Consider the following 14,914-nt stretch of genomic DNA (forward strand, 5'->3'; position numbering starts at 1 on the left):
TCAATTGAGTACATACAGGGTGTTTAACAGTTGGTTTCTTCCTTCCTCTTAAATTGGAGGCACTTGTACAGAGAACCCCCTTTTGTTCAGTAGAGTGTGATTTGTTCATTCAGTTGGTTTTATAGACTGCCTATCATTGAAGATTATGGATGTGCTTTATTGAGTGCCTAGTATGTCTAAAGCATTCTGCCTCCACCAGTAGAGGGATGAACAGGACATAGTCTCTTTTCCCTGGCAAGGTGAGGGAAACACAGGAATCTAAACAACTGATTCAAGTAAAATGGAATAAGACAAGTCTTATAATTGAGGTTCAAGCAGGGAGCCGCATGATCAGATCAGTTATTTGCAGTTAAGAGACCTACTTATATTTACTTAAGTGGTGGCATTTGAGCTAAACCTGGAGGAAGTGGTAGGATTTCAGGAACTGGAGATAGAGACTTCAGTCTACACTGGGAGGAGAGAGGAGTATAGACCGGGGTCAAGGTGTGTGGAAGGTCTAGAAGAGCTGAGCATGGGGTACTGGAGACCAGGCTGAGAGTAGCTCCTTATAGGGTCTGGGGTTTAGTGATGTGTAATTGCATGATCTTTACAAGCTGCCCACGTGGACGTACACTGTGGGCAGTTAGGGATTCTGGTCCAGCAGATAGGGGTGGGAGATCTGGATCTGAGAGTCAAGCCTTCTGAGAAATCCTTAAGGCTTAGGGGACTAGAGTGAGGAGACTTGAGGACAGAGGGCTGACAGAAGCCTCCCATTTGAGTGGAAGTGCTACCATGGGAGGTAAGGGACCCATAAGAGACTTTGGGCAGGGACAGGCTTGGATCAGAACTAGCAGATGCTGTGACTGAGAAGAGGCTTTTGAATAGGGTAAGAACTCTGATTCTTACTAATGTATTATCTTTTAAAATTTTTTATTGTAGACATTTTTAAATTATACATAAGTAGAAAAGTATATTATACTGTGACCCACCATGTCCCCAATGTGCAGCTTCAATTATTATCACTATTTTACCAAGCTTCCTTCATCTCCCACCTTTCAGGGGGAAAAGAAGATAGATAGAGCACTTTTAAGCACCGTCAGGCTGTGTCACTTGCTGTGCTTTAGTTTGCAGTATGTCATAAGGATGGTTTTTTAAACACTACTCTAAGTCATTATCTAGCCAAAGTTTAAAAGAATAGTATTCTCTATCAGCTAATTAAACTTCTTTTTGTTTAAATAATTTGAAGTCCTTGAAAACCACATCAACGGTGCTTTTTAATTCCCTAAAGATTAGATCTCACTCTTTATTTTCCCTTTTATTTTTTTTTTTTTTTTGAGAGGAAGGGGGGTGGAGAGGGAGAGAAAAAAAATCTCAAGCAAGCTCTTCACTGTCATCACAGAGCCCGATGCAGGGCTTGAACCCACAAAACATGAGATCATGACTTGAGCCATAATCAAGTGTCTGACGCTCAACCAACTGAGCCACCCAGGCACCTGGAGATTAGATCTCACTCTAAGGACTTGTTTGGGAAATGGGCAGTGTTGTGAGAGAGATAATAAAATGCTGTCTGCGGAAGGGATGCCTCTCCTACATGGCACATGATGGGTTTTGATGGGAGGCTGTTTATTATCTATATATACTTACTTCCTGTGAATAGTGCTGGACATTTAAATCAGGCTTCCTATCTTTAGATCCTATGATTTACAATAGTGGTACTGCTACAGGTGTGCCACCTCTGACCCACATACCATCCAGTTCCTAATTCTGGAGCAGGGGCCCTTTTTCGGGACCAGTGGGCCTCTCTGGAGACTTTTTTGTTTTTCTTTCTAAGGAAGCTTCATGCCCAGTGTGGGGCCCAAGACCTGAGCTGAGATCGGGAGGCAGACGTGTAACCAATTGAGCCACCCATGCGCGCCTGCCAGAGGCATTTTTTGCTGCTGTTGTGCTCTTGGGTGTGAAGGGACTACCATCATCTAGTGGAAGGAGATAGGAGAGGGATGCACAGGGCAGCTCCCCATGACACAGGCTTAACCCGCCCAAGGTACCAAAGGCATCAAGGTTTGGAAACTACATGTTAGCAGAATAGCATATTCCAGAGGAGAACCACCCTTTTCGGTTTGGTGTTACATCACACATTTGTGTAGCAGGTTACTAATAAGAATTTTTCTGTCTTCTTTGGAGGGAGGTTAATGTCCTCAAGATGTTTTTCATTGGATCACCTGCATCACCAAAGTTGGGTTTGGACATACCTTTGAACCTACCAAACTTCATTCCAATTTTTATTTTCTTTGTGTCCTTGGACTCTAGCAGAGCATGGAAGTGATTTGGTTTCTCTGGGTAGGAGATTTAAGGTAGAATGCATTTCTTCATGAACAAGACATGTTCATAGGTCTGAGGAAAGTTCTCTCTGTGGAAGAAGATGATAGCTTGAAGGTGTTATTTAACAAGTAGGTGAGTTGTGTTAAATCAAGATATAATCTGTATTTCTTCACCCTAATTTGCAATTGAGCAGATTTTTATAGTAATTGAGAAACTTAAGTTATTCCACTTGCATTTTTTGTAGGAAATACAGTTGGAGCATGCAAAGCAAGCCTTTGTGCAAAGGGACAATGCCAGGACTGGAAAAGTTACAGCCATTGACTTCCGAGACATCATGGTCACCATCCGCCCCCATGTCTTGACGCCTTTTGTAGAAGAATGTCTAGTAGCTGTAAGTTGTAACTTGCCCTAATGAAGCGGTGTATTTTACCTGTCAAAAGCTCAGTAAACAAGGACTTTAAAACAATTCTTAAAAAATACGTAGAGTTTTTTCAGTTTAAAACACTAACATTTTCTTAATGTGATCCCATATATTACCAGACTTAGAAACAGAGTGTGTTTTGGCTAGTTTTAGTGTGTAGGTTGATTTGGTACCTGGATAACACGGACTATCTCAAAGAAACTTATTAACTGGTTTTAAGAAAAAAAGTAAAAACAACTTTATAATTTCATGTTAATTTTGCTTTATATCTGGAGGTATGCCCAATGCTAATCTTCACTTTTATCTGTTCCCCAAGACAAAACATTTTAAAAAAAAATAGTACACGCAGGTGTATTTCTTTGGTCAACAGAACAGAAACTGTAAACTTTAGATTCACTCGTTCATTCACCGTGTGTGTGTTGAGGCAGCAGTGGCACGTAGGATGGGCGGGGCCCTGTCCTGTGTTGTAGCTTCCATTTAGTGGGGCGCCCAGCCCCTCTCCTTACCTCACTGACCTGAAGGTGTCCTACGACATTCTCTGCTGGAGGTTCCCAAGCCTTGGTCACAAGCATAAGAATCTCCAGGGATGCTTAGGAAAAGTACAGATAACTAAGTTTTCTTCCAGGCCTCCGGATTTATCATCTACAGGTGGTGAGGTCCTAGAATCTAATCTCAAAGCTTCCCAGGTCATTCTGACGGTCACGCCGTTTTGGAAACCCTTACACTGTGCTTTGGTAGTCTCAGGGAGAAGACTTTTGGGGTGTTTTCGCCATGCTCTGGGTTTCCCACAATGCTTTACCATAGGCAGGAACTCAGGGTAGCTTTTCACTTTTTTTCTCCCCTGGTGCCTCTTTTTGGAGGCACGGAAATCTGACAAGGCCTTTTCCACTCTGGCACTGTGTTAATCTAACTCACTTTCTTTCTTCCCGCTGCCCTTCGCTACTCCACTTTAAACTCTTATGTCAGCTATTTTAAATGATTACTAAGTGAAGATTTATGTGGTTGTTACCTTATAAAGAAGTGCTTTCCTAATAAAAATATTTTGCCTTGTTAGGGAAGGATAGAATTTGAAACCCCAAACTGAAGTTCCATTCATAATGGACGTGATATCTGTTTCCCTCTCCCCCAACCCTTGTGAAAAAAAAATACGGTTTCTTACAAATTCTGATTATCAGAATCCTGGCCAGTTTTAACTCCCATCAAAGCACATGACATCTCATAATTTTACCGTAATACGCTTGTTTGCTAGAAATCCCACCGATGTAAAGTCTGGACTTAAATGAGTATTTATTGCTAGTTATAAGCAACGTGACAGATCATGATATTAATGGTAGCTTGACCACTTTTCATACTGTGTTTGTGTTGGTATAATATAGTTTTACATATATAAGCACACACACGTGTACATGCGTATAGTGTAGTTGTGCATGTCTGAGCCTCTCAGAATTGCTCATTAGATGAAATAAACAAACTTATAAAACATTTCCAATTGAAATTTGAACTCTGTAAATTACTACTGGCCCTGTTGTTATAATCCTACACACGTATTTATTTAGTTTTCCAGGACTTGTGTGTGGAGAATGTAAGCTCTGGTCATGATTAGTTGCAGTTACTTTTAAAATGCACTTATAGCTTTTTTTTTTTAATGTGAAAAGAAAATACTTATGGCCATTTCTACTTATACATGCATTCTTGATTACTTCTAAAACTATCATTTGATATATGTACTTCAGAATCTTCTTCATTCTATAAATCTTTCGTTTATTGTTCTTCTCCCATTTCTTATTTTCCCCTTATTTTGAGGCTGCTGGAGGTGCTACATCCCATCAAGTTAGTTTCTCCTATTTTAATGGATTTAATTCGCTCCTTAACAACATGGAACTCATTAGAAAGATCTACAGCACTCTGGCTGGCAACAGGAAAGATGTAGAGGTGACTAAGGGTGAGTGAGAATAAATCTGAATTTTTGCCTACAAGTATCTTGGTACATTATTATTAGGGTGAAGAAGGCAACCGAGAGTTAATGTAATAGATTTTTCTATCCCGTTGACACATATTAACCATATGTTACATGTGTGTTCTCCATCCTTTGATGGGACAAACAAAAGCAAAAGTCTTCAGCAGGTTTTAAATAAACGAAGACAGTCTTTGAATGAGGGGACCATGCAAAATTTCTTAAATGTTTTCAAATCATGCTAAACCTGAGCTGAGTTTTCAGCCTTCAAAAGTACACGAGGAATTCCGTAAACTTAATACTGGTGACAACCTCAGAACAAGGTATCAGCATTTTAATGGGATTCTTTTTTTTTAAACTGAGAAGTCCCTTAAAAATTCCACAGTGTCATTAATATAACTTCCCAGGACTGATGCCTGTGTAGTTTCGTATCTGCTTCCTTGTTTTCTCAGACCTGCAATTTGAATAACATACTGTGTCGTTTATTCATAACCTTCAGATGAGACACCAAGCTTTTAAAGTCAATATTAGACAAATTATTCTGCACACTTCTTCCAGACAAATGAAAGAATTGCAAAAATTCTTATCCTATTTGGATTTACCTGAATTCTGTGATAATAAAGTTTTGTGATGTTCACTCATTCCAGTGCCTTGAGTTAACACTGCATTTAGTGGCTCTTCCTTGTTGAGTCTTTCCCTTTTAACTCTTTTTCCATACAGAGGAGTTTGTTCTGGCAGCTCAGAAATTTGGTCAGGTTACACCCATGGAAGTTGACATCTTGTTTCAGTTAGCAGATTTATATGAGCCACGGGGGTAAGTTGGCCTTTTTTTTTTTTTTCTAATTAGCTTAATAAAAGGAGGTTAGGAGTTGGGGGTGGGAGGAGGGCAGCAAACTGGGAGAAAAAGAAGCCAAATTAAAGAGGACTCTGAAATATGGGGGCGGAAAAAAGGGAACGTTTTAAAATTCCATACTGAAAATAAACTTGTATTTTGTTGTTGTTTGTGCCTGTTTTTTGTTCCCCTCCAGACGTATGACCTTGGCAGACATTGAACGAATTGCTCCATTGGAAGAGGGGACTTTGCCTTTCAACTTGGCTGAGGCCCAGAGGCAGGTGGGCAAAGGGAGCAAACTTGCTTCCTTATGTTTCTTTCGTAGAGCACCCCCAGACCCTTTCTACTTGCTGGTGCCTTGTTGGCACAGGTATCTGACCTTCCAATTTAACACTCCAAGAATCCAGACAATTTCAAAAGGCTGCAAAGAGAAATTACTTTAGAAAGGTTCTGGTTAATAGACACTAGTTACTTTCCAAGACGCGGTGATTCCCTAACTGCATGGAAATCTTATCTTCGCACCCNGAGAGAGTGGGACAGGAGTTCCGTTTTGGTGTCACTGTCCCGGTGAAGCAGCGCGTTGCTCACGAAAAGCCGTCCTTGCTCCGAAGAGAAGACCTTCATCAGCTCATCGTGTAACTGCCGTGCCTCCCGGTTTTCTGACTATCAAAATGAGATAATTTTGTTTAGTCTGGAGTAATAGTTTGAAGGCTCTTAGACTTCTTTTCTCTGCGAAAGGATTCATAAGTTATGTGGAAACAATTTGAGGAATGCGAAATTTTATTTTATGGTTAACAGAAACCAATCTCTTGAAGTCATGAGAGTCAGAAACTTAAGACACGGCCCCTCCTCATTTAACTCTCGCTCGACTCTCTATAGATCGGGATTAGAGAATAAAAGCTTTCATAGCATGTGTTGTGCTTACACGATGTTTGTAAAGTAAATCCAGTCACAGACGAGCGTCGTTTCAGAAAAATACCTCCTTTAAGGCAAAGCCATCTCTGAATCCTGTGAGACTTAACAGTTTTTGGCTTGGAGCTCTGGGTCTGTACAGAGACGCCAGTGTGACCACAATGGGTTGATGCGGGCTGCATTTTTAGGACTGGCAGGCCTCGAGCCAGCACCCCTCCTTTCAGCTCCCCCCACCCCCAACACCGAATGCACTGGCGAGTTTTGTGTGCGGCGTGTAACTCAAAGTGGTGGGTGTGTGCTCAGTAAATCCTAACTAGGCACCTCTGGAAAACCAGCTGGCTGTTGTTAAAAGAGGGAGCCAATTTCCCCGAGTGCAGGAGAGAGAACTGTATAATCACGTGCAGAGGTAGAAGCAACACTGCTCTCCTCCCTTTGATTTTTAAACACTGCTTACCAGATGATTATCTCTTCGTCTCTATGCGACCGGCTGTTGCAGAAATTTGGGGATTAAAAAAAAGCAGAGGTTTTTTTTCTTTTCTTTTTTTTTTTTTTTTAAAGATTCCTTCTGTTCTTCAGCTGGCAAGGGTAGCCCAGGATTTTTCCTTCCTGCTCTCTGTGACTTTTGAGAGGTTTTGATGGGTGCTTGTTGATACTGGCCATGCAAGGGTTAGATGAGATTGATGAGATTTACAGCAGGAAACGATTGGCTGCGACTTAGAGGTTTAGAGCAATTCACAGCGGCCTTGCCTGGAATATTCTTTACTATGTGGACACCAGTAGGCCTGACAGCATTGACAGGACTCAAGCGATGGAGGTCATCCACCTGGTAGGCTCTGTGCTAGCCTCTGTCCTCAACAGAGACGTGCGGGAATGGGACTCCTTCTTGTCTCATGAGCTTGCTAGATTTTGAGCTTCCAAAAAGTTAAATGAAAGTCTGGGATTTCGTTTATTTTGTCTATTAGATGAAGAATTAGTGGTCGCTGTACATCCGCCACCCCCACCCCTATCCATTATTTTCAGAATATGTTCACTCATTGTTTTGATGCCTGAACCTTTCTGAATATTGCCTGTTTATATCTACATAAAAAGTAGTGCCTTTCTTATGGATGCATTGGTCAAAATGAGGGTACTCGTGATTTCCATCTATGTAGAGATAGAGCTAGAAATACCCCGTGGCATTTGCAGAAGAAACGTTTTACGTTCCTGAAAGATTCGTATTTCTATGTAAACCAGTTTTCAGTTAAATGACTGTAAGGGAGATTCCAAGTTATCTCATTGTATTAGAATTGTGTCACACTGACAGCTGTTGATAGCTGGGGTTGGTAATTATTTTCATTATTCACGTATTTTAATTATCGTGACTTTTGGAAAAACAAATTTTATTGAATGTGTTTCTTCATTCAACAGGTATTTATTAAGCACCAACTATATGCCACCCTCATTTGACAACTTTATGTGACATAAAATTAGTTTTGTTTATGTAGACAGAAAAATGCAGTGCTCTAAGATGTTCTGGCATCAAAACCAGAGAGAGCACAGTAAAAGTTATAGGTCCAGAGAACAATAAAATCACAACTGATTAGCCTGAAGTGTGAATTTAGAAAAACGATAAAAACGAGGAGACGGTAACAGTGACCTGCAAGACAACCTCCTTGTTGGGGCCACTGTAAATATTTTGAGTTATCTTTGAGTATTGGGAGCGCCAAAATGTTACAGTGTTTTTATATGCGTACACATACCCACAAACAATTTTAAATAAAAATAACATCATATTGCACGCAGTCTTTAACATTTTTCTTAAAAGATTATCATGAAATATTTCAAACGTTAATAAACGTAAAAAGAATCATATCCTGAATACCTGTCTACCTGCTGTTTTTCTTTTTAACCTGTTTTCGCCTTTTAATACATTATGAACATTTTTCTTAACGTTAAATAATTCTTTTGCAACAACATATAATTTCATTTTAAGGTTATAACATTGTTTAAAGTTTGTTTGTTTATGTAATCTCTACACCCAGCGCAGGGCTCAAATTCATTCCCCTGAGATCAAGGGTCGCATGTCTCCAACTGAGCTAGCAGGGCTCCCCAAGACAGCAACATTTAAAAAAAAATTTTTTTTATGTTTTATTTATTTTTGAGAGAGAGAGAGAGAGAGAGAGAGAGAGAGAGAGAGAGAGAGAGAGAGAGAGAGAGAGACAGTGCAAACAGGGGAGGGTCAGAGAGAGAGGGAGTTACAGACTGAAACAGGCTCCAGGCTCTGAGCTGGCAGTCAGCACAGAGCCCGACGCAGGGCTCGAACCCATGAACCGCGAGAACGTGACCTTAGCCGAAGTCAGACGCTTAACCGACTGAGCCACCCAGGTGCCCAAGACTGCAACATACTTAACTGGTCCTCTGTTACTGGACATTTAGGTTATTCTCAGGGCTTTTGCTCTTAAAACAGTATTGCTTTTTAACATTCTGATAGCTTGATCCTCGTTTACATACATTCATGATTATTTTCTAGTCTGATTTCTTATAAGTAGAATTGTGGGGGCAAAGGTTATATGTAAGAGTTTGGGTGTATATTAACAAGTTTCTCTTCAGATTTATTCTAGATTAAATGGCAGGTTTGAGAAGCCCCATTTTTATCATTCTTGCCAGGCTGGGTGTTGCCATTGGAAAACAAACTGTGGTGACAGATGGTAGTTACGTTTATCATGGTGAACACTTCACAGTGTACCTCAGTGTCGTTTTGTACCTGAAACTAATATATCGTATGTTGACTACACTTCACTAAAATGAATAAACAAAAACCTCCCAAACCTGCCAGTTTGCTTGATGATGAACGATGCCTCATTAATGTTTTTAAGTTTGTATCTCCTTCATCACTAATAAGAATTAAACATTTGAAAATAGGTTTATAACATTTGGTGGGGGATACGAAGTGGTTTTCATTATGTTCAAATTTGATTTTCAGCACTAACAACAGTAATAGCTTTTCATTAATTAGAACAACAGAATCTAACCCTACTTTCCTCTTTGATGTTTCAGTTTGTATCCTGAATTTGGAACCCAGTGGGCAATTTAAAAAAAATCCTATGTGCTGATTTCTGTTCTGTCCTTCTTTCTGTCTCCTGTCTCCCCTCTCCGATTCCCGTGTGTGCAAAGAAGAAGGCCTCTGTCGACTCGGCCCGCCCGGTCATCTTGCAGATTGCAGAGTCAGCCTACAGGTTTGGTCTGGGTTCCATTGCTGGAGGTTAGTCATGGATGAGTGCAAATTTTTCATTTCTATTATGCCTCTGATTGTTTTTCCTCTGATTTTCCACCTTGCAGTATTAAAGGACAAAGCCTTCTTTGGTCTTTCCAGGCCAGTTACCTGTTTTCACCTCTGAGATGGAACAAGAGCAAAGGGAACGTCCCCCCATACCTGCATATGATCAGGGACTTCGAAGTGGCTTTTTCTCTTACTTATCTACAGATAGGCTTTTTTTTTTTTTTTTTCTTTTTTTTTAAGATGGGTGAATAATAAGGTTAGGCTGTAGGTAATGAGTTTTTGTAACTTTGAACTTCTATGACATCATTTTATCAGAGACACTTGAATGAAAATCCACAATTGTTTATTAGGAAAATTAGTACAGTTCTAAAATCTGTACATGCAGAATTTGTTTCTTTCCTTCATGAGGCTTCTCTTTGATCACCTTCCCCTTTCCTCTGACTAACCTTTCTTGCTTCTGAAATACCGATGTTACTTGATTTTAGCTGTCGGAGCCACTGCCGTGTATCCTATCGATCTGGTAAAAACTCGAATGCAGAACCAACGATCAACCGGCTCTTTTGTGGGAGAACTTATGTATAAAAACAGCTTTGACTGTTTTAAGAAAGTGCTACGCTATGAAGGCTTCTTTGGACTGTATAGAGGTTAGTGCCATGTGCTAAATCTGTGTAAGGTGAACTAGTAGCCGAAAGTTTGGTTTTTCATCTGTGTGTCTGAAATGTATTAGGGAGACTGCATTACAGTGGAAATGTAGCAGATTCTCAATTATCCATGCTAATGGGAGAAGGCTGGAGGCATCTAGGGCATGGCTAATCAAAACAGCCCATAATCTGAAAGCCATTTATATTGCTCTGTAGTACGTTTTATTTCTTAAAATAATTATTTTTTTTTTATAAATATCTTCAGTGGCTTTTTTAAAAGGCTCATATTGTTTGTCTTCTTGAAAGAACTCCACTCACCACCTAAGAGTGGCATTTTGGGGACAGGACTGAGCCTTCTGGGAATATTGACTGTCCTTGAATATACTACATACAAGTCTGTCAAGCGGGTAACCAGGAGTTCACTGAAGCCCTCGTTTGCTGCCTCTTAATTAAAGTTGCTCCTTCCTTCCTCTGATTCTGTACCCAGCGGAGTTGATTCACATAGCACTCTAACATGTGGTCCTGTCCCGCTTCATCTAAGTCCTATCCTTCAGTCATCTAAGGGTCACAAAGCAGTGAGAACAGTAACAAGATGTATGTCATCACTAATTGAAAAGATCCCACAGATCCTGACTACCTTTCCATTGGCATTGGCCTAAAGAGGCTTGCCTTGGCTTCCCAACCTTTCTGTATTGCCTTAGAGAAAGAGAAAAGAAGAATTTTGCATCAGCTATAGTATTGCAAGGCAGTTCAAGCTGAGGCACTTTGTCATTTGGCAGCTGCACTACTGGCGGGGTCTTCCCTGCCTTCCAGTGCTTGCTGTAGAAGAAAATAGTATTTTAGTTCTCTTCAGAGACAGACCTTGAAACTGGCAGTCACGGAGACCTGGGCCTGTAGGCCTCTTCTGCCATCTGCTGACTCAAGTCTTCATCTTAAGCACCCAAGTTTAAAAAAAGGAAGACCCCTCTTGAAATCTCTCACCTTAGAAACTAAGAGGTTTTAAACTCCAGAGAAGTTCCAGTTTGCAGGTTCTATTGTGTAGGTAGATAACTCCCATCAAAGGCCTTTTGATCTTTTCTCTGCCCTCTTTCTCTCACCCCCTGCCTCTTCTTACAATCTGGAAGGTCTTTGACCCCAGGTGATTGATGATGACCCTTGCAGGGTCACTGCCTTCCATTTGAAATACTTTTCTCTCCTGGTGACAACAAACCTCACAAATGAAATGTCTCCCAAGTAGTACAAGGTTAATGTCACAGTGCCTGCTTTGCAGTGATTCAGGCAAAGGCTGCCACCTTATCTGTTGCTGTGGGTTTTCTGCCTGGAGAGCTTTTGAGCCTCAAGCCAGAAGGACGATTGAGCCTTGCCATTGCTTCACAGACTACTTTTATGGCCTTCCCTTGGTATTGAATTTAAATGTCAAGAGTGCCTTTAGGGTTGTGAGAAATACTTTTTGTCTTGCTGAATTTCTTTGATATGCTTGTGTTGACCTGGTTTGATTTAATGTTGAGTTCCTTCTCTTTCCTCTTTGACCCAGGTGACAGATCTTGATTCTTGGTTGCATCCGGATTTTCTTCCTTGACCTGTTCTTTTAACCCCATAGACAGAACAGCTTAAAGAATACCTGAGTACTGACTGCCAAGCCAATAATGCAGGCCAGCCCACAAACCTCTTGCTATTTCAGTGATTATATGTGTAAGATGAAGGATGGGGGGCTGGTTTTAACTATCAAGGGAAGGGGAGTGAGCCTGCCTATTAGAGACAGAGATTCACTTTGAAAACCAAAGAAGCAGTCCTTACCTTCTTCTGGTTTGGAAATAGCCATTTATCTCACTTGTTTTGGGTTCCTGAACCATAATGGGTTCTCCATCAAAGGATGCTAAGTAGACTGTGAGTTTAAGATTAATTCTGGGAGTCATCTATGTTTATTTCCTCTTGATTTCCTCTATTTTCTAGTAAATGATTTTAAAGCAACACATGTACTCTAAAACCTTGTTTGACTTTGTTGTGTAGTTTGGATCTTGAGAGAAAAGAGATGATTGGCAGTTCAGGGTTTCAAAAAAATGACTTATAATCTTGCTTCATAAAAATGACCTGTTCTTCTTATTGACTGGATGGGAACCACTTCTTCTGTTCCTTGCACATAATCATTAATTAATAATTGTATGTAACCACTTATTGTAGATGCTAGTCACTGGGCAAGAGAGAGCAGATGAAAATGGGAATCTGTCAATACTGGCAAAAATTATAATAGAAACAACAAAGACCTGAAGTATTCCTGGGATTCAGTATTGTAACCCATGCGTACAAAATCAAGATAGAATGCAGCCTACATGTGATTCTTTGACTATAAATTTCTCATTACATGTAATTTTACAGTTTAAAACTTTTATTCTAGGGGAAACTTAAATTTCAATTTTGGGAATTTAGAATTGCCTCTGATAACACGTCACCTAGCAGGATGTGAGAAGGTGTCAGAGGACATCTTGGATTTGTAAACATGTTTTGAAATATCGAGTCTATTTTTCTGCATCAATACATATATAATTGGTAATATTTCCTGAATAGTATAATTTGGGAATGTTGCCTAAGTAAGGTCTCTCCCCCTAATTTAAAATTATATTTTAGAAAAAGAGTTGGCAGTTAAGCCTGAAAGAAGGTGCTTGCAGGGTGTATCTCTTAGGAAGTTACTAAGCATCTCTCTCCCTCTGTTTTCTCCTTTTCTTTCCATAATGAGAATCTAGCTCTCTATAAAGGGACACTGTTTTCGTACTGAGAAGTAATTACTCGTGGCACTACTAGAATGAAGGTTGTTTCCAAGGAACCCCTGAGCACACTCCACGGCAGGTTGTTTTTCGCTTTCCTGTCTCTGGCAGTCGCCAGCATCTGCCTGCAGTCCTGGAGGTTATCCAGTGGTGCACAGGGAGCACACTGGGATCCTGCCCCAGCGGCCAAAGGAGACTGCTAATGCAGCTGTGGGGAATGTCGGCAACTGCAGCAACTGTCCTCGGAGGAGGACTTGGGGCGGTCCTGTGCCCCACCCCCACCCCTGAGAGCCATGAGTCATTTTAGTATTGGAGGCTTTTTAGGTATGACTATCCATGACTCTGTACAGCTCCCTGTCCCCTTGTCTCCGGGAGTCTCTTATTAGGGGGCAGGGGGATCAGCAAGGATCCCCTTGGAAGTCCTATGAGACTGACTCTGCAGACCTCCATTATGTAGACTGCTTTCTCTACAAAAAACCGATTGATGTTCCAAGGATTTTCTGTAGTTTTTGAAAATTAGGCCCCCAGACTGAGTCTATCTGTATGGAGGGAAATAATAACACCCAAAATAATCCAGATCTCCCTGAAGTCACTTATAGAAGTCTTCCTGTGTTTCCTCCCTACTCCCCAGCTTGATTTCATGCCAGAAATTAAGGTGTTTAAAATTCTTAATGAATTACCTGATAGTTCCTTTGGTTTCAGTGAGCCACATGACCAAATGAGTCAGTTATTGGCCTGCTATGGACTTGGCGTACTAAAGAGAGAAACAATTGTGGGTCACCTGGGTGGTTCAGTTGCTGAAGCGTCCGACTTTGGCTCAGGTCATGATCTCATGGTTCATGAGTTTGAGCCCTGTGTTGTACTCTGTGCTGACAGCTCAGAGCCTGGAGCCTGCTTCAGATTCTATGTCTCCCTCCCTCTTTGCCCCTCCCCAACTGCTCTCTCTCTCTCTCAAAAATAAATAAATAAAAACATCTAAAAAAATTTAAAGAGGAAGCGATTGGGTAATCATTCCCAATTAAGTGCTCTTGCCAGTCCAGGAATAACTAATTTCTGCCTTTAAACTTTGCTGTACTCTCCTCCCTCAGATGCTTCAGGTAAGGAGATGAGCAGCCTTAGAAACTGGAAAGTGCTTGGAGGAGGACTTTTGGGGGAGAATGACGTATTCAAGAGAAATCAGAATCCACAAGAAATACTTCTTAAAGGAAGGTTTTTGTTTTGTTTCTGTTGGTGGGAGAAGCCATAAAGAAAATCTGCCAGAAAGAGAAATTAGATCATTTCATGAACTTAATTTGGAGCACTGGTTACAGTGAGGTAACTAGCAAAAACAAAAAAAAAAAAAAAAATTTAATTAGACTATTGATTGTTGCAAAGTCTTATTAAATGGGTCTATTTCAGGTTGTCTGTGTAGTGCAAAAGCAGTCGTCTTCCATCCTGGAATGTTCTCAAGGTGACATCTAGAGGATATTGTAGTGATATCTCAGGAAGTTATTGATATGTTTGCGTTCTGGAAGGAAGTTTTGTCAGACAGCTAATTTAAGCAAGGCCTCTTGTGGTTAATGTCTCTATAGAAGAGATTACCCAAATTACATGAGTCTATGGTGAAATTCCTTCTTGCGTAATTCGTGTGGATAAAAATAAATTAAAAAAAAAAAAATCTAGCACCAAAATAAAAGGACTGGAGTTTCTACAACTGTTTTGTATAACTTAAGAACGCATGTGTTTTGGAACCAACTGAGTCCTTGAACTGCGCGGAGTCTTGGGTGTCTGTCCACGTCCAACGAAGCTTCTTAGGAGCACGAACTAGACGGGTTTGAGCCTTATTTATTTATTTA

General features: G+C 40.6%; 1 protein-coding gene across 1 annotated transcript in view; it reads left to right on the plus strand.

Annotated features, from left to right (window-relative positions):
* SLC25A13 (solute carrier family 25 member 13) overlaps window positions 1-14,914 on the plus strand; it is a 184,552-nt gene that overhangs the window by 106,090 nt on the left and 63,548 nt on the right. The window contains exons 7-12 of the mRNA XM_077765407.1: window positions 2,543-2,689; window positions 4,523-4,661; window positions 5,394-5,487; window positions 5,702-5,786; window positions 9,571-9,658; window positions 10,162-10,320. Of these exons, the coding sequence (XP_077621533.1) occupies window positions 2,543-2,689; window positions 4,523-4,661; window positions 5,394-5,487; window positions 5,702-5,786; window positions 9,571-9,658; window positions 10,162-10,320 (712 nt within the window). The remainder of the gene's footprint in view (window positions 1-2,542; window positions 2,690-4,522; window positions 4,662-5,393; window positions 5,488-5,701; window positions 5,787-9,570; window positions 9,659-10,161; window positions 10,321-14,914) is intronic.

Source organism: Crocuta crocuta, unplaced genomic scaffold (assembly GCF_008692635.1).
Source record: "Crocuta crocuta isolate KB4526 unplaced genomic scaffold, BGI_CrCroc_1.0 scaffold14, whole genome shotgun sequence".
Classification (NCBI taxonomy): domain Eukaryota; kingdom Metazoa; phylum Chordata; class Mammalia; order Carnivora; family Hyaenidae; genus Crocuta; species Crocuta crocuta.